The sequence below is a fragment of the Oncorhynchus keta genome, chromosome 2, assembly GCF_023373465.1.
Source record: "Oncorhynchus keta strain PuntledgeMale-10-30-2019 chromosome 2, Oket_V2, whole genome shotgun sequence".
NCBI lineage: Eukaryota > Metazoa > Chordata > Actinopteri > Salmoniformes > Salmonidae > Oncorhynchus > Oncorhynchus keta.
Window position 1 is genome coordinate 71,028,995 of NC_068422.1, and position 24,035 is coordinate 71,053,029.

At 43.8% G+C, this 24,035-nt stretch overlaps 4 protein-coding genes across 5 annotated transcripts; 1 reads left to right on the forward strand and 3 right to left on the reverse strand.

The window, feature by feature from the left end:
* Nucleotides 1-881: 881 nt before the first annotated feature.
* On the reverse strand, nucleotides 882-9,260 carry ogfod1 (2-oxoglutarate and iron-dependent oxygenase domain containing 1). The gene is made up of 13 exons (XM_035738458.2): nucleotides 9,061-9,260; nucleotides 5,390-5,535; nucleotides 5,209-5,255; nucleotides 4,781-4,881; nucleotides 4,427-4,543; nucleotides 4,258-4,349; nucleotides 4,020-4,148; nucleotides 3,806-3,919; nucleotides 3,645-3,724; nucleotides 3,290-3,522; nucleotides 1,581-1,709; nucleotides 1,328-1,386; nucleotides 882-1,234 (listed from the first exon to the last, which is right to left on the reverse strand). The coding sequence occupies exons 1-13, from the start codon at nucleotides 9,215-9,217 to the stop codon at nucleotides 1,073-1,075; spliced, it is 1,566 nt and encodes a 521-aa protein (XP_035594351.1). The 5' UTR covers nucleotides 9,218-9,260; the 3' UTR covers nucleotides 882-1,072.
* Nucleotides 9,261-9,702: 442 nt separating this feature from the next.
* On the reverse strand, nucleotides 9,703-14,576 carry LOC118359769 (cleavage and polyadenylation specificity factor subunit 5-like). The gene is made up of 7 exons (XM_035738482.1): nucleotides 14,300-14,576; nucleotides 11,574-11,774; nucleotides 11,389-11,452; nucleotides 10,635-10,724; nucleotides 10,458-10,533; nucleotides 10,261-10,375; nucleotides 9,703-10,141 (listed from the first exon to the last, which is right to left on the reverse strand). The coding sequence occupies exons 1-7, from the start codon at nucleotides 14,422-14,424 to the stop codon at nucleotides 10,120-10,122; spliced, it is 693 nt and encodes a 230-aa protein (XP_035594375.1). The 5' UTR covers nucleotides 14,425-14,576; the 3' UTR covers nucleotides 9,703-10,119.
* A 1,182-nt stretch (nucleotides 14,577-15,758) lies between these two features.
* LOC118362456 (leukotriene B4 receptor 1-like) lies at nucleotides 15,759-16,634 on the forward strand. Its single transcript, XM_035742801.1, has one exon. The coding sequence runs from the start codon at nucleotides 15,759-15,761 to the stop codon at nucleotides 16,632-16,634; it is 876 nt and encodes a 291-aa protein (XP_035598694.1).
* Nucleotides 16,635-16,747: 113 nt separating this feature from the next.
* acd (ACD shelterin complex subunit and telomerase recruitment factor) lies at nucleotides 16,748-23,744 on the reverse strand. 2 transcript variants are annotated; one of them, XM_035738503.2, is made up of 14 exons: nucleotides 23,560-23,744; nucleotides 22,829-22,961; nucleotides 22,095-22,219; nucleotides 21,819-21,909; nucleotides 21,615-21,694; nucleotides 21,302-21,346; nucleotides 20,800-20,846; nucleotides 20,531-20,706; nucleotides 20,370-20,448; nucleotides 20,094-20,273; nucleotides 19,865-19,978; nucleotides 19,185-19,732; nucleotides 18,990-19,066; nucleotides 16,748-17,160 (listed from the first exon to the last, which is right to left on the reverse strand). In XM_035738503.2, the coding sequence occupies exons 2-14, from the start codon at nucleotides 22,940-22,942 to the stop codon at nucleotides 17,055-17,057; spliced, it is 1,782 nt and encodes a 593-aa protein (XP_035594396.1). In that variant the 5' UTR covers nucleotides 22,943-22,961; nucleotides 23,560-23,744; the 3' UTR covers nucleotides 16,748-17,054. The 2 variants fall into 2 exon arrangements, with proteins under 2 accessions (XP_035594396.1, XP_035594387.1); XM_035738494.2 differs by having other exon boundaries at nucleotides 20,094-20,276; nucleotides 23,560-23,742.
* Nucleotides 23,745-24,035: the final 291 nt, after the last annotated feature.

Here is a 24,035-nt window from a genome sequence, read left to right on the forward strand (position 1 = left end):
TTTAGAATATACGTTTGTCCGAATCGAGAACGAAGATAGTGTCGCCATGTTAAAGTTGGTCGAAAATTCTCTGTGCTACACCAAACAGTACCTAACTTGTAACTCCCAGTAATGGATACCAAAAGCTTCTGGTTAAATCACAATATCTGGTGTAACAATCAATAACTACAGTATGTAGCTCCATCCTTTGTCGAAATTTAAGTCAGATTGCAACAATTGTTTCAATATTTTCACTAAGGTGACTAAAAACTATATAATGTATACCGATGTGTTTAAGTACTATGCAATGTATTTAAAATAACAATATTTTGCTATGTAACTACTGTGTAAAAAAAGTGCCATGTATGTAAAATGAGTCATATGTAAATGTAACAACAAAAACTGTAAGAGGGGATGGGCCAAAAAAAATACATTTAAAAAGAGTAGTGAAATCATAGGTCTGCCAAAGATTTAGCTGTTATTACTAATTTGTTATTCAGTTTGATATCCAAGTGAAGAATTTAACATCGGAGTGGTGGTCGTGCGAGTGTGTGTGGATTTGGTTCTCTAATGTTCAATCACTGCTCTGGAGTTTACTTTCCTTGCAGACAGATTCATTTTTACAGTGACAGCATGAATACTGTAAGATAGTTTGAACACATACTACAGACACATACAAATAAACTAGCAATATATAATAATAATATTATATTCCATTTAGCAGATGCTTTTATCCAACGCGACTTGCAGTCATGTGTGCATATATTTTACGCCTGGGTAGCCCCGGGAAACAAACCCACAACCCTGGCGTTGCTAACGCCATGCTCTACCAACTCAGCCATACAGGGCAACAATAATGACAAGATAATGAACACAAAATACTACCAAATGCTGCAACTGTAGACAATTTAAAAAAAATATGTTTTACTCTGTGGCTGCCGACCAAAACCAGGTAACCACGGTAACAGGGTATCCCTGCCTGTTCACTTTAATGAAGAACACATGACATCATGAGGCTTTAGAGTAGACCGACCACCCCTCACAGTGGTGTTATATTACAAACACATACACCTCCACACATACACACAAAAACTCATTCATAATACACAAAGGAGAAGTCATAAACTGCTCTCCTACAAGAATCACCAATAGGTAGAGTGGAGCTTCTGTGATTGATATGTTTGACAAATTTGAGAGTCTCTTTGTCTCTGTAGACAAGAGCCAGGGAGTTCTCCTCTGGATACACCATCAGGAGCTGCGGACAGGAGGACACCGATGAGAAATGACAACCATGACAATCACAGGAATCTAGTTGATCCGTTGCCATTTGAACAGTGACAGCACTCACCTCCTCATCCTCTTCATTAGCAATGTAAGAGGTGAAGCCCCCAAACTCGGTCTGCCAGTCTGAAAAATAAAAAGACAGTTATTACACTTGAGAGTTGATATTGTGTATGATAACATTCACACCTACAATTTTGAAAATAGTTTCCAAAACTATGATTCTAACCTACATTGTGTGTCTGTGTGTGCGTGCTTAGGCATGAATGTCTGATTAAAGTGTGTGTGTGTGTGTGTGATTAAACGTGTGTGTGACTGACCAGGACAGCTCAGGGGCAGCAGTAGGTCAAGGGCGTACTCCGCTTTCGATGCATCTCCATCGTGCAGTAGTGTGTAGTCCCCGTGAGCCCAGCGACGCAGCTCTCCAACACACACCGGTGTGCTCGGCTCTTGAGGATACACACAGAGGGGTCAACACATACTTACAAAGGCATATTCAGTGTTGAGGAGGTACAGAAAGGTCAAGGCTCACAAACACACATATCTGAGGATACACACAGGGGTCAAGACACACACACGAACCCACACATACACTACTGGTCAAAAGTTTTAGAACACCTACTCATTCAAGGGTTTTTCTTTATTTTTACAATTTTCTACATTGTAGAATAATAGTGAAGATATCAATACTATGAAATAACACATGGAATCATGGTAACCAAAAAAAAAAACCTGTTAAACAAATGAAAATATATTTTATATTTGAGATTCTTCAAATAGCCACCTTTGCCTTGATGACAGCTTTGTACACTCTTGGCATTCTCTCAACCGCTTCTTGGGGTAGTCACCTGGAATGCATTTCAATTAACAGGTGTGCCTTCTTAAAAGTTAATTTGTGGAATTTCTTTCCTTCTTAATTCGTTTGAGCCAATCGGTTGTGTTGTGACAAGGTAGTGGGGTAGATAGCCCTATTTGGTAAAATACCAAGTCCTGGCTGTCATGAGGACCGCCACAGGAATGGAAGACCCAAAGTTACCTCTGCTGCAGAGGATACGTTCATTAGTTACCAGCCTCAAAAATTGCAGCCCAAATATGCTTCACAGAGATCAAGTAACAGACACATCTCAACATCAACTGTTTAGAGGAGACTGCGTGAATCAGGCCTTCATGGTCGAATTGCTGCAAAGAAACCACTACTAAAGGACACCAATAAGAATAGACTTGCTTGGGCCAAGAAACACAAGCTATGGACATTAGACCAGTGGAAACTTGTCCATTGGTCTGGAGTCCAAATTGGCGATTTTTGGTTCCAACTGCCTTGTCTTTGTGAGATGCGGTGTGGGCGAACGGATGATCTCCACATGTGTATTTCTCACCATAAAGCATGGAGGCGGGTGTGTTATGGTGTCGGGTGCTTTGCAGGTGACACTGTCTGTGATTTATTTACAATTCAAGGCTTGACCAGCATGGCTACCACAGCATTCCGCAGTGATACGCCATCCCACCTGGTTTGGGCTTAGTGGGACTATCATTTGTTTTTCAACAGGACAATGACCCAACAGACCTCAAGGCTGTGTAAGGGCTATTTTACCAAGAAGGAGTGATGGAGTGCTGCATCAGATTAACTGGTCTCCACAATCCCTCGACCTCAACCAAATTGAGATGGTTTGGGATGAGTTGGACTGCAGAGTGAAGGAAAAGCAGCTAACAAGTGCTCAGCATATGTGAGAACTCCTTCAAGACTGTTGGAAAAGCATTCCAGGTGAAGCTGGTTGAGAGAATTCCAAGAGTGTGCAAAGCTGTCATCAAGGCAAAGGATGGTTATTTGAAGAATCTCAAATATAAAATATATTTTGATTTGTTGAAGACTTTGGTTACTACATGATTCCATGTATTATTTCATAGTGTTGATGTCTTCACTATTATTCTACAATGTAAAAAATAGTTTAAAAAAAACAAAAAAACCTTGAATGAGTAGGTGTTCTAAAACTTTTATTCGGTAGTGTACATACACAAACAAGCAACACACCTTTGTTATTCTTATTAGCTGATGGTGTGTCCCCAGATGACCCTGTGGCTTCTCCCTCTTCCTCATCTTCTTGGTCCTTCTCTTCCTCCTCGTCTTCGTCACTAGGGCTGAGGTAGTGCAGTCTCAGGCCAGTGAAGTTGGACAGAAGCAGGAAGAAAGCCTCCGAGCACAGCAACTCCCAGCATGCACTCACACACTGGGGGAAGGACTCTAACGAAGCCACTTCATAACATCTGCACAATGCACATATATAAAAATATTTACACACATCATATACATTTACAGTCATCATAACATCTTAGGGATATCTCTCTCTCTCTCTCACTCACACAAACAAATTACTCGACAGGCTCACCTCCTGTTGGGAGGACCTCGCTTGGTCCACTGGACGTCAGTCAATCGCAGTGCTTCACTCACCTCCTTAAACTTCTCCTCCTGTAGAGAGAGACACTGTCAACCAGGAGAGGGGCAGCAGGACAGAGATGGAGAAATGAAGAGATAGAGTAATGGTGTTACTTTGAGGAAATTCTTGAGCTGGATCTCAGAGCTGTCCTCAAACTCTTGCTGAACCTGTGACTGGTAGTCAACATCCAGATACAGTGGATTCAGCCACTCTAGCAGCAGTGTCTCCTGTGACCAGACACACAAAATACACACACATGTATTTATTTAATGTGACCACATCTTTGCTCTATGGCTGTGAGTTCACTCTTTCAGAACAAACACAAACATCTCTGGGAAGGTGGGGGCTCCTTAGGAAGGGGGGCTCGATGTGACGAGGGGGTCGCTCCAAAGACGGCCCGTGAAACCAGCCACTCAGAGAGAGACGACACTTATCCTCTGACAACACCTCTGCAACCTGGACAAACACACAGAGAGACAGCCATCTGTAGATTGCACTACTGCTACCTGGACAGGTGAGAGGTGTGAAGTGTGTGGTTGTTACCCAGTGGTATAGGAAGAACTACCTGGTGGAAGGAGACGGGTGAAACCTCAAAGAGAATCAGAGTGTTCCAGCTGGGCACCAGAGACTTCACCACACTATGGGGCTGGAAGTGATCTATGCACAAAGTAGATTATAAATTAAAACACATGTTTAACTCATGCCAATACACACACCCACAGACCAATACTTACCATCTGTGCTGAAGAGATCCAGGGTTCCTCCATCGCTGCTCTCCCATGGAGGGACAAGGTAGAGGATAAAGGCAACACGCCTCCCCTCCAACTCATCATCATGACACAACAGAACATCTACCGACAGAGTGATAGAGAGGGCATAGATAAAGAGAGAGATATGAAACAGATAATGTATATTTCATAATTAATTCCAGAAATATGCATGTCCATATAGACTAACTATGCAGTGGGTAGAATAGGATATCTTGGGGGGATAGCTCAGTGCTTCTGCTCTTTTCTAGGAGGAGCATGCTAATATTAAGGCTTGCTCATTGTCTTTTTGAAGAGTAGAGGTAAAAACATGTGACTCACCAGTGTATTGGTACTTGGCACAGGAAACATCCACTATAGGCTCCAGTTCTACCCCCAACACTTCCCCCAGCCAGGATCGAAACAGCCCAAATAGTGCTGCCCTGAAATCACACCCAAAGCTCAAAAACAGCCTAACTGAGAGCATGCACATGTGAAGAACATCACACAGCTTGCTTAGTGAGTAACACTTTCCCTGATTCAGCACATACCAAGGCTTGAACTCAGGACCTCTGCCTCACAAACACAGGACCACCATCCTGAAGCGTCTTACTCAGTCGTCCAAATGGAGACACTTGTGGAAGCACGCGCAAGTGGAGATACTTCAGGCTGAGGACTGAGTTACACAGATACCCATCTGCTACACACACACAAAGCAAACATGTTCTCTCTACCTCCCTAAATTGCTCTCACACACACATACAAATTACCTCAAACCTGTGATGTGAGGCTCTTTTCTCTTTTTCAGGTCGTCTGACTGTAAGAGAAATTGTCAATGAGTATCATTGACAATTGTCAATGAGTATCAACTCCAAAAAGCAGAGTAAAAAACATTAGGAACAAGAAGCAACCCGTTTAAAAAGAATACAGTTATCAGTTTTTCTTTTTCACCTGATTAAATTTGTACAGGTCGTTGGACTTCTCATGGAAGTTGAGGTCCAGAAGCTCCCTCTGTAGGTTCTCTGTAAAGCTGTCACCCTGGATGAAGTTCCTGATGAGCAAGTGAGGGAAAGGGTGGCAGTCCAGCTCCAGGTCCCCTTAAGAGGAACACCAGAGGAACAGTCAACGACTGGTCTACCAATATAAAAAAGTTTTAACACTAATTATGTGAATAAATGTAACATTAACTAATGTATGTCTTAGAGTCAGTTGTTACCTCTGGAACATTTTCATTTGAGGTTCTAACCCATTCTAACAGCACATAGGAAGGTGGTAAACCTTCTCAATACTCCAAAAACATTATTTTTTGTGACTTCTCTTTGGGTGCCATATATGTGTCATGTCATGCTCAACAATACAGTGCTCACAATACAAACAGTTTCCTCTCATCTATGTTCCTTTCCTACAATGCTGATAGCCTGTACTACAGCATTCAATGTCAGCAGAATGAACCCCGATGAATCGGTGGTGCGCAAAGTGTACAAGGCAAGCAGGCACGAGCTCCGCAAATGGATTAGGGACGCAAAAAGACAAACTTAAATTGATGTTCTACAACTCAGACTCGCGTCGCATGTGGCAAGAACTACTGACTATCACAGACTACAAAGGCAAATCCAGCTGTGCGCTGCCCACCAAAGCCTCACTCCCAGACAACCTTAACACATTGAATGCTTGCTTCGAAGCAGACAATAAAGAGCCATCCAGGAAGACTCGCTGCTCCGGACGACCAGGTGTTTTCGCTTTTCAAGGCTGACTTGAGGAAAACTCTCAAAAAAGTGAATACTCACAAAGTCGCCGGCCCAGATGGCATCCCTAGCTGCGTCCTCAGCGGGTGTGCTGACCAGCTGGCAGATGTCTTTTCGGACATCTTCAACCTGTCCCAGGCTGTAGTCCCCACCTGTTTTAAGGAGACCACCATCGTCCCAATGGCCCAAAAAAACAAGGTGTCATGCCCAAATGACTATAGCCCAGTCGCATTCACATCGTCATCATAAAGTGCTTCGAGAGGCTGGTCATGGCTCACAACAAGGCCAGCCTGCCAGGCAGACTGGACCCACTCCAATTTGCCTACCGTTACAATAGATCCAAATCCATTTACATCGCTATGCACACGGCCGTAACACATCTGGACAAGAGGAACACCAAAGTGAGAATGCTGTTCATTGATTACGGTTCAGCATTCAACACTATCGTTCCCTCCAAGCTCGACACCAAACTCAGAGCCCTGGGTCTGGACACTACCCTCTGCAAGTGGATCCTGGACCTCCTGACAGGCAGACCACAGGCTGTGAGGATTGACAACAACACCTCCGCCACACTGACTCGTAACACAGGGGTCCCAGAGGGGTGTGCCCTCGGTCCTCTGCTGCACCCCCTGTTCACCCAGGACTGCGTGGCTTTGCACAACACCAACTCCATCACCACGGTTGTAGGCCTGATAACAAACAATGACGAGTCAGCCTATGGGGAAGAGGTACGTGAATTGGCATTGTGGTGTCATGACAACAACTTCTCCCTCAATGTAAAGCAAAACAAAGAGTTTATTTTTTTTAATGTTTTTTTTTAATTGAACCTTTATTTAACTAGGCAAGTCAGTTAAGAAAACATCTTATTTACAATGACAGCCTACTCCAGCCAAATCCTGGGCCAATTGTGCACTGCTCTATGGTACTCCCATTCACGGCTGGATGTGATACAGCCTGGATTTGAACCAGGTACTATAGTGATGCCTCTTGCACTGATGCAGTGCCTTAGACCGCTGCGCCACTCGGGAGCCCAAAATGATTTACTTCAGGAAGCAGAGGGAACAATCCCTGATCCACAACAACGGGACTGCAGTAGAGAGAGTCACTAGTTTTAAGTTCCTCAGCATCCACGTCACAGAGGACATGTCATGGATCCACAACCCCACCACTCTTGTCAAGAGGGTGCAACAGCATCTCTACTTCCTAAGGCGGCTGATGAAATCCGGCATGCCTCCAAATACTACCGCTGCACCATCAAGAGCGTCCTGACCAGTTTCATCACGGCCTAGTATGGGAATTGCTCCGTGCACTAATGGAAGATCCTCCACCGGGTGGTGAAGATGGCCCAGTACATCACTGGGACCGTGCTACCATCCATCCAGGACATCTACTCGAACTGGTGCCCGAGGAAGGCACACAACATCATAAAAGGACCCCACACACCCAAGCCACAAGGAAAATGTATCAGCAAATGAGGTCTAATACAAACAGGCTCGGTGGCAGTTCCTTTCTACAAGCCATCTGACTGCTGAACACTTGAACTGGACTGACCACCTGTTCTGATTCTCCGCACACATGCACTCAATCACGCACAGACCCACACACATACACAGTATTCAGACCCCTTGACTTTTTCCACATTTTGTTACGTTACAGCCTTATTCTAAATGTTTTTATTTTTTTTAAAGCGAAAACAGGTTTAGACATTCTTGCTAATTTATTAAAAATAAACAGTAATGCCTTATTTACACAAGTATTCAGACCCTTTGCTATGAGACTCAAAATTGAGTTCAGGTACATCCTGTCTCTATTGATCATCCTTCAGATGTTTCTACAACTTCATTGGAGTCCACCTGTGGTAAATTCAATTGATTGGACATGATTTGGTAAGGCACACACCGGTCTATATAAGGTCCCACAGTTGACAGTACATGTCAGAGCAAAAGCCAAGCCATGAGGTATAAGGAATTGTCTGTAGGTAGCTTAGTGATTAGAGTGTTGGGCCAGTAACTGAAAGGTTGCTGGATCGAATCCCGGAGCTGACAATGTAAAAGTCTGTTGTTCTGCCCCTGAACAAAGCAGTTAACCATCCAACCTAACAGAGCTTGACAGGACATACAGAGAAGAATGGGAGAAACTCACCAAATAGTATTGTGCCAAGCTTGTGGTGTCATACTAAAAAAAAAATCAAGGCTGTAATTGCTGCCAAAGGTGCTTGAAGAAAGTACTCAGTTTCTTATTTTTAATACATTTGAAAAACGTATAAAATTGTTTTTGCTTTGTCATTATGGGGTATTGTGTGTAAATTGACGAGAAAAACAATCAATTTTAGAATAAGGCTGCAACGTAACAAATGTGAAGGGGTCAGAATACTTTCTGAATGCTACACACACATATCACAACTTCTGCTACCAGACTCGTATTACACTGCTCAGTTTATACACTGCCCCCCTCCCCAATACACGTGTAAATATTAGCTATAAATTGTGCATTCCTGTATTATACCTAAGCTAAAAAAAAGTTATATTCTACGGTGTAATTTACTCTATGTTCGTAATATGATTTGTATTGTTGCATTGTCGAGAATGAACCTGCAAGTAAGCTGGATGATGTATAAGACTTGTAAAAAAAATGTAACTTCGTGAAAAGTGATAATGGTTGAGGAAGATAGTTTGATCCACATGTTTTAGTGCTTTCAAAACAGTGGTCATGAAAGCAAAGTTGACTAAAGCTGTGCACTTGACTGACAATATTGTATTGTAATATGTAGGGAGACTAATAGCGTATCAATTAAAATAACCATCTATGTAACAAGACTAGCCAAAGCATGTGCTCGGTGTAAACACATGTAGCTAAGATAGCTAGCAAGTAGCTGACCATGAGAGTACTGCGCTCGCTGCGACCATGCTTCCTTCACTCCCCTCTTCACATCTTCGTCCTCGAGTAGTGCAGAAAGTTCTGCTCTCTCTTCGCGTTTATTTCTCTTCTTTCCTTTCTCGGCATTCTCGCTATCTCGCTGTCGTTTACAATTCATTTTTGTACAAATGAGTCGCGGTTAAATTGCGTCATAACGCAGCAGGACGTTAGTGGTTCCGAGTCTTTTCGGTGAGCCGGTTCATTTGGCTCATTACATTTAAAAGAGCCGGCTCACAAAACGACTCTTCTTTCGCAATGTTTTAAAATCGAGGGAGTCGGTGGGACACATTTTGACATGTTCATAGAAAGAGATCAGGGTCCAGAGTAACGCTGAGGTCCTTCAGTTTTATTTGAGAGGACTGCGCAACCAATTGATATTCATTGTCAGATCCGACAGCAGATCTCTTTGTTTCTTGGGACCTAGAACTAGCATCTCTTTTGTCAAGAGTTAAAAAGTAAAGCATTTGCAGCCACCTACTTCCTTATGTCAATATAGCAGTGAAAGTTGACATTGATTCCAAATGAGATATATATATATATATATAGTGAAAACAATACATCAAAACCAAGAGGTCATCAACACACTTGTTATAAGAGACCAAGTCTAAATGAAAAGACTCATTTATTTTAAAGAAAATGAAATAGCATGACAGTAATACAGGTTAAAACACAACAGGAAACTCAATGCTGTTGTTTCTTTAATCAAACAAATGTATTCTGCTGCAAGAGCATAAAATCTGATTCTTGAGACACTGGGTTGCAGTATAAGAAATTACAGATTTTTTTCAGATCCAAACAAAAATTCTGACAGTGTATTTTCTTCCATCATTGTAAACAGCACATTTACAGTCCCTTCTCTTGAGGTGGTGGGTTTTTTGTTCAGCCTTACCGGGAAGCCAGAGGTTAGTAGCCTTATTTGGATTTCCCCACATTGTTTTACTTCACCTCCATGTCTTCATTTCACCCATAATTGGCTGCACTCACAGAGTCAGCTAGCCACTGTGCCCATTCTCATACCATTTAGTTGTAGATAAAGTTGAACCTACAGGAAATAAATATGAATATACAGCATACCTGAGCTGACACACACACACCCATTATACACTCATTCTAACACACACACAAAAGTGCTTAATACACAATATACAACACACACACTACCTGCTTAGTAGTTGCGGTAGGCTGGATATGATTGGCCCATAGCCGGGGGCGTTGTCATAAAGCTCAAACAGAGGGGCTGCCACCAGTTTGTAGTTCTTTGGGACTGCAAACAGAGCTGAGACACAGAAGCAAATATTACTCAAGATTATGTGTATAGAGTATGTAGAACAGATTTTGACTAGCTAAGGGGAACTTACCTTTTTCCTGCAGTTGAACCAGGAAGAGTTTTTTATGCTCCTTGGGTTTAGTGATGTGGGCTGGAATGTAGGGATACTGCAGCAGAACAGACAAACACAAATATTTACTGTAGGCTCAATATCTCCTCCTCGATACATTTCAGTATAAACTATACTGTGTGTTGGGGATGTGCTCACCTGTGGGGGTTCAAAGTTGGGGCGCCACCAGTTTCCGATGGAGTCATCGATCACCCAATCCTGCTTCACCCCGTCCTGCCGGCCCAGGATCTGACAAAGACACAGTAAAGACAATAACTATGGCATCAAGGCTTCCTGCAGGATCTTAGAGAATGCTACCCCACTGGTAGATGCAAACTACTTTAGCAATTTGTTAAGAGCCCCTGACACTCTCTAAATATTAACACGCATCACTTGCAGTACTGTTTTGGAAGCATAAAGAATGCATCTTTCATATCAGCGAAAAAAAAAATATATATATATATATATATTTTTTTTTTTTCAAACTGGAAATTACTACACACCTTTATAGGGTTAGGTTTGTGTTCCCACAAGACCATATCTCCATGTTACAGCACTTGTTTACAGCAGACATAGGCTGCCACCTGTGCTAATTAGCTACCTGTGTGTGAGCTAACTGGGGAGGAAGTGTTGTTCATCAACTGGAGGCACACAATGTGTGCAAACCTGCTACAATAAGTTATTTTTTAAAAGATTATTTCTCAAAACAATAATTATTGATGTTTCTAAACGTTAAAACACAGCATTGAAATTGGAGTTTACACAGAGCCAAACGTAGGGGAATGGAATGGCTGAAAACCCTACATACAGAGAAGAAGAGTTTGAGAGCTAAGTGAACGCTAGGATGGATGTCATCTGAGGTTGTGATTCCAACTCTTGGCCGGCCTCCTTTGAGAGTGCATGTGTATCGTACCTCTGTCATCAGGCGTTTCAGCCCATCCACCTCATCCTCCCCCGGACACAGCTCTCCACCTGGCCTGCAAGAGAAATACAGACAACCCTATAAGAGAACCATACAAACATGCATGCACACTTTAAAAACAAACAGACTGTTGGTGTAAGTCCTGCAGGCTGTGCTTGGTTGGTGGTAGTGCTTACAGTTTGAAGAAGGTGGTTCCCAGCTGCAACAGCAGTACATGGGGCAACCTGTGTTCATGGACAATAAGCACTCCCTCCACTGCCCTCCGCATGCCCAGCTTGTCAAACTCCTCCCTCATCCTCTGGAACCGTGCTGCCACTGAACTGTCCTTCTCATACAGAGGCTCCTTGGTCCCAAATGTGTAGTTGGTGAGAGGGTATCTGAAACACAATGTTATGAATACCATTTTTAAGGGTGCACATCCCATAGCATGCCTCTAATAACATGCACACACTACCCAGAACAGGCGATTGGTGGCACCTTAATTGGGGAGGAAGGGCTTGTGGTAATGGCTGGAGCGGAATCGGTGGAATGGAATAAAATACGTCAAACACACAGTTTCCATGTGTTCAATGCCATACTAATCGCTCCGTTCCTTCCAGCCATTATTATGAGTCGTCCTCCCCTCAGCAACCTTCACTGCTACCCAGTCAACCCCCCACAAACACACACTATATAGCTTTTGAATGAGGATGCATCTACAGGACGGTAGACTATCGATTCATCATCATTTTTATGTCACAAACTTTGGCTGTCAAATAGGACAGAACCAGTTGCAAAGCTAGCCAGAATCCAAATAGACGTTCATCACATTCTCTCTCCAGTCGGAAGGTGGCTATGCAACGATCAGGACAGAGCAGAGCCGGCTCAAGATACTGCTCGGAAAACGTACCTCAATCCAGGGATGGGAGATGGCAGCGTACTACTAATGGTCTCATCATCCTAAATGACAAATCGAGATTTAAATACTGCTAGTTTTTTCGTCAGCATGCTAGGCTAGCTAATGCTATAGCAGTCCACTAGATTCGACAACACTTCCAGTAGTTGCCCACCCCAACACTACGCCAGAGACGGTAGAGAAAGCAAGACGCCCCACTCTCTAATTTTTTCTGATCGGGGCGGGGCCACTCTGGTTTACTTATTGCCCCCGTCCCGTGGGTGCCCCAGGGCGAAACATCTCACTGGCAAATGTTCTCTGGGCGGGACAGGTGGAGTGAAAGGGAGGGGACAATAAGTAGACCAAAGACAGAAGAATGAGCCAACAGAACAAGCCAGATATTTCACCTGATGTAAATGTGAAGCATCTGGTTGGCATTTCCGCTCACTGAGAGGAAGCCCAGTGGCTGGCAGTGGGAGAAGATGGAGCGAGATGGATTTTGGCAGACATTCTGCAAATTTTCTCATCAATTAAACATTTGATCTTAATACATTTGATCTTAATAATATTTTCTGTTTCCAAAACTATAATCTGTAACAGAGTGGACTGCATTTTGTAGATTTAACCCTTTTCCAAAGTTTCTAAAGGTGGTGTTGTTTAGGAGTGCACGAGTGAATTGAGTTCTTGCACACACACGCACTTCAGAGTAGGCGTTCCCTAACGGAAATATGCAAATACATGCTACAACGTGCCAATAGGATCTCACTAGCGGGTGTTGAGTGGTAGTGTTCTGACCTGTGGTCTGGAGTAGGATTAGATAGGGTTAAATAGTGGAATGGGATGGAGTTTTTATTATTATAGGGCAAATAGTAGGAGGGGCAATTTTCCACTACTGTATCAAGAATTTAGGTAGGTAGGCCGTGAATGGTCTCACAGCAGTACAATAGGTGGTGGTGTATGCACCTAAAAGTTGGATGCGATCTGACAATCAAATCCTAAAGAAGAAGATCTCGCTAGCTTGTACTTGTTTCACATTTTACAAACATAATAGATTAATTCATATGAATACAAATTTCAATACATGGGTTCATCGTTATGTAAATTATGTTAATTAGCCTGTTTAATATTGTTAATGGAAGTTGTTGTATGCCAACTTGTTTTTTGGAGTTCAGCCTTCTTTTTAATTCCGTTTTGATTTGTTATAATAATTCTGCTCACGATGCTTAATTTACTACCACTGTAAATGACACAGATGAACAATCTTGGGTTAGTTATTTAAGCAATAAGGCCCGGGGGTGGTATGGCTGTTCTTTCGTACGATGCAACATGGAGTGCCTGGACACAACCCGTAGCCGTGGTATATTGGCCATATATCACAAAACCTTATATCGCCGGAGGTGCCTTATTGCTATTATAAACTGGTTACCAACGTAATTAGAGTAGTAAAAATAAATGTTGTCATACCCGTGGTATAGTCTGATATACCATGCCTGTCAGCCAATCAGCATTCAGGACCTGAGCTACCCAGTTTATACATTTAAAAAAAAAAAAAATTATTGAGGCAGGAGCTCACGGGGGGGGCGCATGCTCACGCGAGAGATGAAACGCCCACTTACACAGACAATATCGTTAAGGTTCCTATTTATCCACCATCTTCGGCTAGGATTAAAACTTTTCATGGAATCCAATGGGCTGCTATAGCATTAGCCTAGCATACTGACTAAAAAACTAGCAGTCATTAAAAAATATTCTCGATTTGTTGGAATAACTGGGATTGAGGTCAATTTTCCGAGCCATATCTCTCGCCAACTCTGTGCTAACCTGATCGTGTCATAGCCGTGTTCCGACTAATGTAACCAACGTCTAACTTTCGTCGGATTTTGGCTACTGCAAAGCTTGCAATCCATGATTTTTTCCATACAATTGAATGAGACTGGTATTTTAGTAGTCTTTGCATAACCACGATACATACACACATAATCTGAAGTTAGAAACCAATCCTCCTCCCCCCTTCATCCTGTTACTCACAAATTAATGGTTCTCTCCAGGCTGAGTGGTTTTGCAGGCGCGCTCATGTATTTGTTCCCGCCGAACTGACTGACCCCGCGCGGCCAGCCGGCGGATGAGCGATTCGGAGCAGGCACACTCGACATTGCTCCAATGCCACTAAACAAAATCTAACTCCAAAATACTCTGGTAGAAATGCAATGCAAAACATGTATTATAACAATAACAAAGAAAAATGGAAGGACGTAACCATGCGCAAATTGTCTTCTCCCTTTCTCCTTTTCCTGTTCCGTGTTTGATACAGTAGGTATACTTCGGCAGTACCACCACCTATCGTGCTGGAGTGTAATAACCAGTAATAAAGTAGCTCCTGTAGATGAAGATCTTACTTCAAGAGACTAAATTCTGAGGTGGTCGAACTCTATCCAATTGCTTTGCCCTTGTCCAACATAACCCAAAGGTTGTGTTAAATGTAAAAACTATAACCCTGCATGGATAAGGTCATGATGGTTCATCAATAAAAGCACTTTCCTCCATCAAATCTAATTGTATTGATCAAATTCACATATTTAGCAGATGTTATTGTGGGTGGTTATATTCCTTGCTCCAACAGTGCAGTAGTATGTAACAGTTCACAACAATACACACTAATCTAAAAGTAAAATAATGAAATTAAGAAATATATGAATATTACATTGAGCAATGTCGGAGTGGCACTGACAAAATTATTATTTTTTTAATTCACCTTTATTTAAAAAGGCAAATACAGTAGAATATAATACAGTATATAAATATGAGATGAGTAAAGCAGTATGTAAACATTATTAAAGTGGCCAGCCCGGTTACGTAACCCAGCCTCTAAGGTGCAGGGTTATGTAAGCGGGTGAAAGTCGGCTAATGATGGCTGTTTAACAGTCTGATGGCCTTGAGATAGAAGCTGTTCTTCAGTTTCTCAGTCCTAGCTTTGATGCACCTGTATTGACTCGCCTTCTGGATGATAGTGGCGGGAACAGGCCGTGGCTCGGGTGGTTGATGTTCTTGATGATCTTTTTGGCCTTCCTTTGACGTCTGGTGCTGTAGGTGTCCTGGAAGGCACGTAGTTTGCCCCCGGTGATGCGTTGGACAGACAGCACCACTCTCTGAAGAGCCCTGCGGGCGGTGCAGTTGCCATACCAGGCGGTGATAAAAGTTTGTGAGGGAGTTATGGACCTCTGTTGAGGTTTTCCTGTAACTCTCATGGGTCAGGAGGCTATACATGAGTGTGTCATGTTGGTAGGCTGTTACCTTCACATAACACAGAGCTGTGTACACGTTGTATATTCAAAACAGGCCCAGCCCAGAGTCATACACAGGTACTCTTTGTTCACAGCATATCATCACTACCACCAGTAGTTAAGCCAATCTGGGGGATGACTGTTGAGTTGTTGAGTTTCTAACCAGCATTCTCTGTGGATTTTAATAGTCTGGACAGTTCAGCCCCATGCAGCAGCCTGAGTCCTATCCGTACTGGCACATGGCCCGCGTGATGCCCAGCGTGATCATGGGCTTCTGTTGCATGGTGGGAATTCCTGGGAATGTGGTGGTTCTGATTGTCGTGGGGCGGAAATTTGAGAGTGGGAACTTCAACATGCGTCTGATGCTGAACCTGGCACTGTGTGACCTGATGGTCTTGCTGTGCCTGCCTCTAGTGATTAACAACCTTCTGAGGAACTGGGATTTGGGCTCTGCCGCCTGCAAGCTGCTCTTCTTTCTGAACTATTGCAGCCTGAATGGTAGTGTGCTAACCATCACCCTGCTGAGCGTGCAGCGCTATGTCCAGGTGCTGTACCCCCACAGCTGGGCGCGGCTGGGCCGTATGGGGGAAGAGGCACTCCTCCTGTCTCTGTGGGGGCTGGCAGGGTTCATTGCCTCTCCCACCTTCTCTGTATTTGACGTCAAGACATACGACAACCGCCAATTCTGCAGCTCGCACTACCAGAACCTCAGACAAGAAATGGCCATCCTACTTGTCCAAACGCTGCTGGGGTTTGTAGTTCCCTGCTGCATCCTGGTGACGTCCTACTTCTACCTCCACAAGAGGGTGAGCCAGGCGGCCCTGTTCAGGCAGCGGAGGCTGACCAAGCTGGTCACCTGCATCGTTGTGTCCTTCTTCTGCTTCTGGACTCCGCTGCACCTGTTCAACCTGCTGGCCCTGGTGAACTTGGCTGTGCAGAATGAGGTTGTGGAGAATGTGTGTGACTCAGCTTGGAGTATCCTCATGGGTTTCACCATCATCAACAGCTGCCTCAACCCTTTCCTGTATGCCTTCGCCTCTTCAGGAATCCCCAGGGCAAGCCCCCACCCCACCAGCACATGACACTGGCTTCCATTGAGTAGATATAATTGTTTAAAACACTATGTACAAGCATTATGTACCTGTGACTATTTTTGTTGTGCTTATATTTTGAAAAAATTATTCTAGAGGACATCTGATATGATTTGTATTTTATTATCGCAGCCAGTGAATGTTTGCATAAGGAAATACGTGCATGTGTGTTATTCAAATGTCAAATTAAGGAAAGAACATCTGTGTAACTGACAATGAAATTATCTTGCTGTTGATAAATTCACATTTGCCTGCTTCACAATAGAGTTGACAATTCAATTACTAATGTATATGTATCAATATTCAGAATGTTACATAAACATAACAATAGAGATTCATAAAAAAACAAAGCTGCCTCTGTACACTATGGATTCAACACAATGGGAAGATGGGGGTGATGACCTCAGGTTGTCAACTGGGGTGAGTCTGGGGTCGCAGCTGTGTATCCTTGACAACCTCCGTCTGCATAGAAGGGACCAGGTACCGTACAGCCCAGTGCAACATGCCATCAGGAATCCTGCAGGATACGTACGGACAGACACACACACAGTTACACATTGTACACACATACAGTGCCTTCAGAAAGTATTTAGACCCCTTGACTTTTTCCACATTTTGGTAGGTTACAGCCTTATTCTAAAATTGATTAAATTGTTTTTTTCCCCTCATCATTCTACACACAATATCCCACAATGACAAAGCAAAAACAGGATTTTAGAAATATACATTTACATAAGTATTCAGACCCATTACTCAGTACTTTGTTAAACCTTTGGCAGCGATTACAGCCTTGAGTCTTCTTGGGTATGGTGCTACAAGCTTGGCACACCTCTATTTGGGGAGTTTCTCCCATTCTTCTCTGCATATCCTCAAGCTCTGTCAGGTTCGATGGGGAGCGTTGCTGCACAGCTATTTTCAGGTCTCTCCAGAGATGTTCAATCTGTTTCAAGTCCAGGCTCTAGCTGGGCCACTCAAGGACATTCAGAGACTTGTCCCAAAGCCACTGCTGTCTTGGCTGTGTGCTTAGGGTCGTTGTCCTGTTGGAAGGTGAACCTTCTACCCAGTCTGAGGTCCTTAGCGGTCTGGAGCAGGTTTTCATCAAGGATCTCGCTGTCCTTTGCTCCGTTCATCTTTTCATCGATCCTGACTGGTCTCCCAGTCCTTGTAGCTGAAAAACATTCCCACAGCATGATGCTGCCACCACCATGCTTCACCGTAGGGATAGTGCCAGGTTTCCTCCAGAAGTGACACTTGGCATTCAGGACAAAGAGGTCAATCTTGGTTTCACCAGACCAAATAATCTTGTTTCTCATGGTCTTAGTCTTTAGGTGCTTCTTGGAAAACTCCAAGCGGGCTGTCATATGCCTTTTACTGAGGAGTGGCTTTCGTCTGGCCACTCTACCATAAAGGCCTGATTGGTAGAGTGCTGTAGAGATAGTTGTCCTTCTGGAAGGTTCTCCCATCTCCACAGAGGAACTCTAGTGCTCAGTCAGAGTGACCATTGGGTTCTTGGTCACCTCCCTGACCAAGGCCCTTATCCCCCGATTGCTCAGTTTGGCCAGGCCGCCAGCTCTAGGAAGTCTTGGTGGTTCCAAACTGCTTCCATTTAAGAATGATGGAGGCCACTGTGTTCTTGGGGACTTTCAATGCTGAAGAAATGTTTTGGTACCCTTCCCCAGATTTGTGCCTCTTCACAATCCTGTCTCTGAGCTCTAAAACAAATCACTTTTTTTTTGTTACATGCTCCGAATACAACAGGTGTAGACTTTACCGTGAAATGCTTACTTACAAGCCCTTAACCAACAACGCAGTTCAAGAAATAAAGTTTAGAAAATATTTACTAAATAAAATAAAAAAGTAACAAGAAAATTACATAACAATAACATGGCTATATACAGGAGGTACTGAGTTAATGTGGACAATCTACTGACAATTCCTTTGACTTCATGGCTTGGTTTTTCATCTGACATGCACTGTCAACTGTGGGACCATATAGAGACAGGTGTGTGCCTTTCCAAATCATGTCCAATCAATTGAATTTACCACAGGTAGACTTAACGTCTCAAGGATGATCAATGGAAACAGGGTGCACCTGAGCTCAATTTCGAGTCTCAAAGCAAATGGTCTGAATACTTACGTATTTCTGTTTTTTTATACATTTGCAAAAATTTCTAAAAACCTGTTTTCGCATTGTCATTATGGGGTATTGTGTGTAGAATGCTGAGGATTTCAATTAAAAAAAAATCCCTTTTAGAATAAGGCTGTAAAGTAACAAAATGTGGAAAAAGCCATGGGGTCTGAATACTTTCCGAAGGCACGGTACACACGCACACACGGTTTACTCACTTTAAATGGCTTAAATCCTTCGAAATGTGGCCACACAGCTGATAAGAATATGAGAACAAAGTGCCATCACTGTGAACCTGAGAGAGCAAGACAGATAATTTACTTCACACCAATCTAACAAAATGGACAGGTTCAAAATTCCACTAAATGGTCAATATAAATCCTATTTCTTGGTTTAAAACTGGTCGCCCTTACATTGGAGGGCCTCTGGGGGGCTATTGCTGCAACTGCGTTCTGATTGCAGCTGCTTCCCTCCCCAATCCTGGGAATATCCTGAGTTTCAAACATCCAGGAGGGCGGGCTGCGTTTCTTCTGCATATCTTCCTCCTCCAAGGTGATATCATTATCCTCGGAGGTCTGCACGGAACTCTTCCTCTTAGCCTTACTACACCACCTCTTCACAACATCCTCCTCTTCCTCCACCTGATCTTGCTGCTCTGTGATTGTAAGTTGATGTGCTGTGGTTGAGCTACCGTGGTGGAGCTTCATGCCAGAGTGTTGGTTCTTTGTAGATAGACTCACAGTGAAGGAGGAGCCACTGGAGGGGAGTAGGCTGTGGGAGGGGCCTGGTTTTTGATAAGGAGGAAGGGAGCGCTCGCCTGACCTTTGGGTGGCCCCAGGGGTCAGGGATGGCACCTGGGTGCTGGTTGCCAGGGGAAATGTTGCAAGAGTGACTGGTTGTGGAGTGGAGTCAAGCAGAGACTGGCTCTTCTGGAGGGGGAGGGGCTCCGAGGTGATGGATTCTGTCAGGGAACCAATGAGAGACAGAAGTCATAATATCTGTAGTACGGCACAAAGATAAATGTGCATGGTGTGGTGTGTGTGTGTGTGTGTAAAGGTTAAATGATTCAAAAGTTAAAAGGAAAGGAGCACACCATCAGATGCAGAGGAGGTCCTGAGCAGCTCAGCTGCTGGAGCAAACATGTCCCATGGGCTCGCCACTGCTCCTCCGGTCACTCCTGACACCACCTCGCCATCCATACTCTCCTCTGGAGAGAGGCAGAGAAAAATAGAGATATTTGTACACACACTGGGCTCTATTGTGGTAGCAGCATACTTCAGCTAGCAGTAACTGATAACAAATACTTAATCTACAGCACGGACCAGTTAACAAACATAAGTCACGAGAAAGTGTGGGCTCATGGGAAGGATGTCTTCTCTCCAGAGGCATTGGCCTGTCAGTCTGCCTGCTGTCAGCAGCAACGATTGGTTGATCTGTCTCTGGTGGGTCTGTCGGTCTGTCTTCAGATGGAGGGACCAGTCCACTCTGCGTTTCACTGTTGTCTTCTAAATAAAACACAACGGTCAGTTCAGAAAGACAGAACAGGTATAGATGATTTTCAGGAGTGAGAGAGATGGTGAGGCACCCTTAAATGTTACCTGAGGGTGCGTGCAGTTTCTGACTCAGATCATCTGGGATGTGTAGGTGAGACACAGGGACATTGAAAGTATCCTCCCTCTAGGAAAGAACAACAACCTTCTTGTAAAGTTGCAGATTTCCTACTGTTTTCTTACATTTAATAGTTTGGTCACACACACACCTTATATCTGAACCTTTCAAAAGCCCATCTGGTGCCAGTGTATGTGAGGGCGTTGGAGGTTGAGGCCTGTGGGGAGGGGAGGTTTGTAGGCGTCCTCAGGAGTTCCATCACATCCTTCAACAGAGACTGGCGCCAGTCATGCTGCCACTCCCCCAGCAGCTCTGACAGACTGAACTCTAGGAGACAGGAAACACAGTCATATACACAGGTGTGGCAAACAACAAGGATACAAATCATCAATGTAGTGCAGAGTGTATAGAGTTCCGTACCAGACTGGGTGTTCTGAGTATGGACAGAATCCTGAGCAAGCAGGGATCTGGGGATAAAAGAAAACACATTATCAACAAATACAATATACAACGTAATGTACACATGTATTATACGCAACAACAAAAAATTAGCAAACACAGACACTTGTCTCTACCTTCTTGCCCTTTGTGCTGTTGTCTGTGCCCAATAATGTTTGTATCCTGTTTTGTTCTGCTACCATGTTGTGCTGCTTCCATGTTTTGTTGCTACCATGCTGTGTTGTCATGTGTTGCTGCCATGCTATGTTGTTGTCTTAGGTCTTTCTTTATGTAATGTTTTGTTGTCTCTCGTCGTGATGTGTTTTGTCCTATATTTTTTGTAAAATTTATTTTTAATCCCAGACCCATCCCCGCAGGAGGCCTTTTGCCTTTTGGTAGGCCGTCATTGTAAATAAGAATTTGTTCTTAACTGACTTACCTAGTTAATTAAAATAAATAATAAATACACACACCCCATGCTCACCTCCATGTTGTACAGATCCTTTGTCTGACTGAGTTGAGCGATGTGCTGAAACAAAAGCCAGTTGGAGAGTCACTACATTTAATGTGTGTAGAACAGGAGGATCGTGAGGAGAGAACGGCTCATAATAATGGCTGAAACGGAGCAAATGGAATGGCATCAAAGACCTGGAAACCATGTGTTCGATGCATTTGTTACCATTTCACTCAATCCACTCCAGTCAATAGAATGAGCCTGTTCTCCCCAATTAAGGTGCTACCAACCTCCTGTGGTGTGTATGTGTCTGGATTTAGAGGCCAGGATGTGCGTCTCTTACCAGCAAGGGGTGTTGTCTTTAGCAGCCCCAGCTGATGTGGTGGTCAGCTCACCAACCGATAAGTAAAACTGGCTCTTTGTCTGAGGAGATGAGGACACATTTAGAGTAAAATAAAATATGAGTGGTAAAGACTAAAGAACATGAACTGTCTCTCTAAGACCAAAGGACTACTAGTACCAGTATTATAGGATCATTCACACGCACCTGCTCAGAGTCCATGTTGAACTTCAGTGTGTATGAAAACACACACACTGTGCAATTAATGAGACTGGAGAAGCACTCACGGTCCTCCTGCCTGCCAGAGGATACAGATAGATGGAAAAGCATATTATCTTATTAATATGTTTTGTCTCGTCTTGTTTCTCCTTATGTTGGCTGTTAGATTTGTACTGGGCTTAACAAGATATGGTTTATAAATGACATACATGTAATTTAATACGATCTCATAGGCCCCTTGGCTTGTCCTAAATGTTAACTCACTCCTGAAGAGTCTCCCAGGCGTCCTGGGTCAGTATGGCGGGGATGTGCACCACTCCATCAGAGAGGAACAGCAACGTTGTCAAACCCTCAGTCTGCCGGGCCTGGGACTCTGACATCCGGCCAACCTACAGAGAGAGACAGAAAGGTGTGTGCAGCCTCCCAAGTGGTGCAGTGGTCTAAGGCACTGCATCACAGTGCTAGCTGTGACACTAGAGATTATGGGTTCGAGTCCAGGCTCTGTCGCACCCAGCTGAGACCGGGAGGCCCATGGGGCGGCGCACAATTGGTCCAGCGTCATCTGGGTTAGGGAGGGTTTGGCCGGCAGGGATATCCTTGTCTCATCTCGCACTAGCGACGCTGTGGTGGGCCGGGTGCAGTGCACACGGTCGCCAGGTGTACGGTGTTTCCTCCGACACATTGGTGCGGCTGGCTTCCGGGTTGGATGGGCATTGTGTCAAGAAGCAGTGTGGCTTGGTTGGGTTGTGTTTCAGAGGACTCATGGTTCTCGACCTTCGCTTCTCCCGAGTCTGTACGGGAGTTGCAGCGATGACACAAGACTGTAACTACTACCAATTGGATACCATGAAATTGGGGAGAAAAAAAGGGTAAAAAATACACACAAAAAAAGGTGTGTGTAAAATAAGTGCCCTCTTGCACGCACACACACACACACACACCTTCTAAACTTGGAACACAGGCCTTGAATGAAGTGTATGTAGTAGATGCCTCATTACCCCCACAACATGCGCTTTCATCAGAGTGTTCTTCTTCTCCTCTGGCTCTGTGCCATAACTCAGGATGACCTGCTCTATCCAGGGCTCCAACTTAGTCCTCCTACCCCGAGTCATGGCCACACACCCTAAAACACTGGAGACAGGCATGTACAGAATAAGTTGAGAGTTGCACTAGTCTCTTATACTATTTTCAGTATAATAGCTAGTTAGTTACCTGTTACACTAACTGGTGTGGTGACTATAATATCCATACACAATTGTGGATGTATTAGCTAGCTAAACATTGCAGTGAAAAGGCTCTCATGGTACTAACTTTTACACACATAACTAGTTTACAAACTAAACTAAGATCAATTAGAACTAGGTCTAGCTAATAGAATAGATCATATCCATATCGAGCTTTGTTGTGAACTGTACGTCGAGGTCTTCCTCCTACTCGTGTGACCGCAAACTTAGCTGCCTACACCTAACGTTAGTTAGTTACTGTAGACCCCCCTTGGTCAGTGGTTTATAACCTTTTTCTGTTACTGTACCACCAACTGAATTTTGCTCTGCCCGGAGTACCCCTGAAGTATTTGACCAGTAGGCCTATGGTCTCATGATTCTACTCACGTACCCCCTGTGGATAGGCCATGTACCCCCCGGTTGGGAACCACTGCCCTAGGTCGTCATGTCGTTCAGATGTATACTATTACATTTGGGATCAGAGGCAAATAGATATTGCAACTCACCTGATAGTAAAACAACGATAACCACTTTTGAGCCTGGTTAAATGTAGCGGTTCCACTGAGTGTTACTTTATTTACGTTCCGTTGGTGAACCTTTCCACAGCAATTGGTTCCCACTGCAGTCCCCTATCATGGGAACACTGTTCACGCCATTTCGATACCGAAATGTGTCCTGTCCCACTGCACACACGTTACATTCCTTTCCTCGTCCATTCATGATCCCTTTTCTAAAATGTCTTTATTAAAGTACTTATGGAGAACGCCTGTACAGTTCCTTCATCTACCCTTAAAAAAGAAAGGAGATTTAGGAATTATGCCTATAGGAGTACCGGGAGCAACATCTCCTTGTGTAATTGCTTGACAATTTGTCCTTGGAGACAGGTGATGGCCAGATATGTGTTCTGCTACCACATATTACCTTCATCAATCCAATCATTTCTGTCCCTCAAGGTGTGTCATCGAGGGCATATGGGAATAGG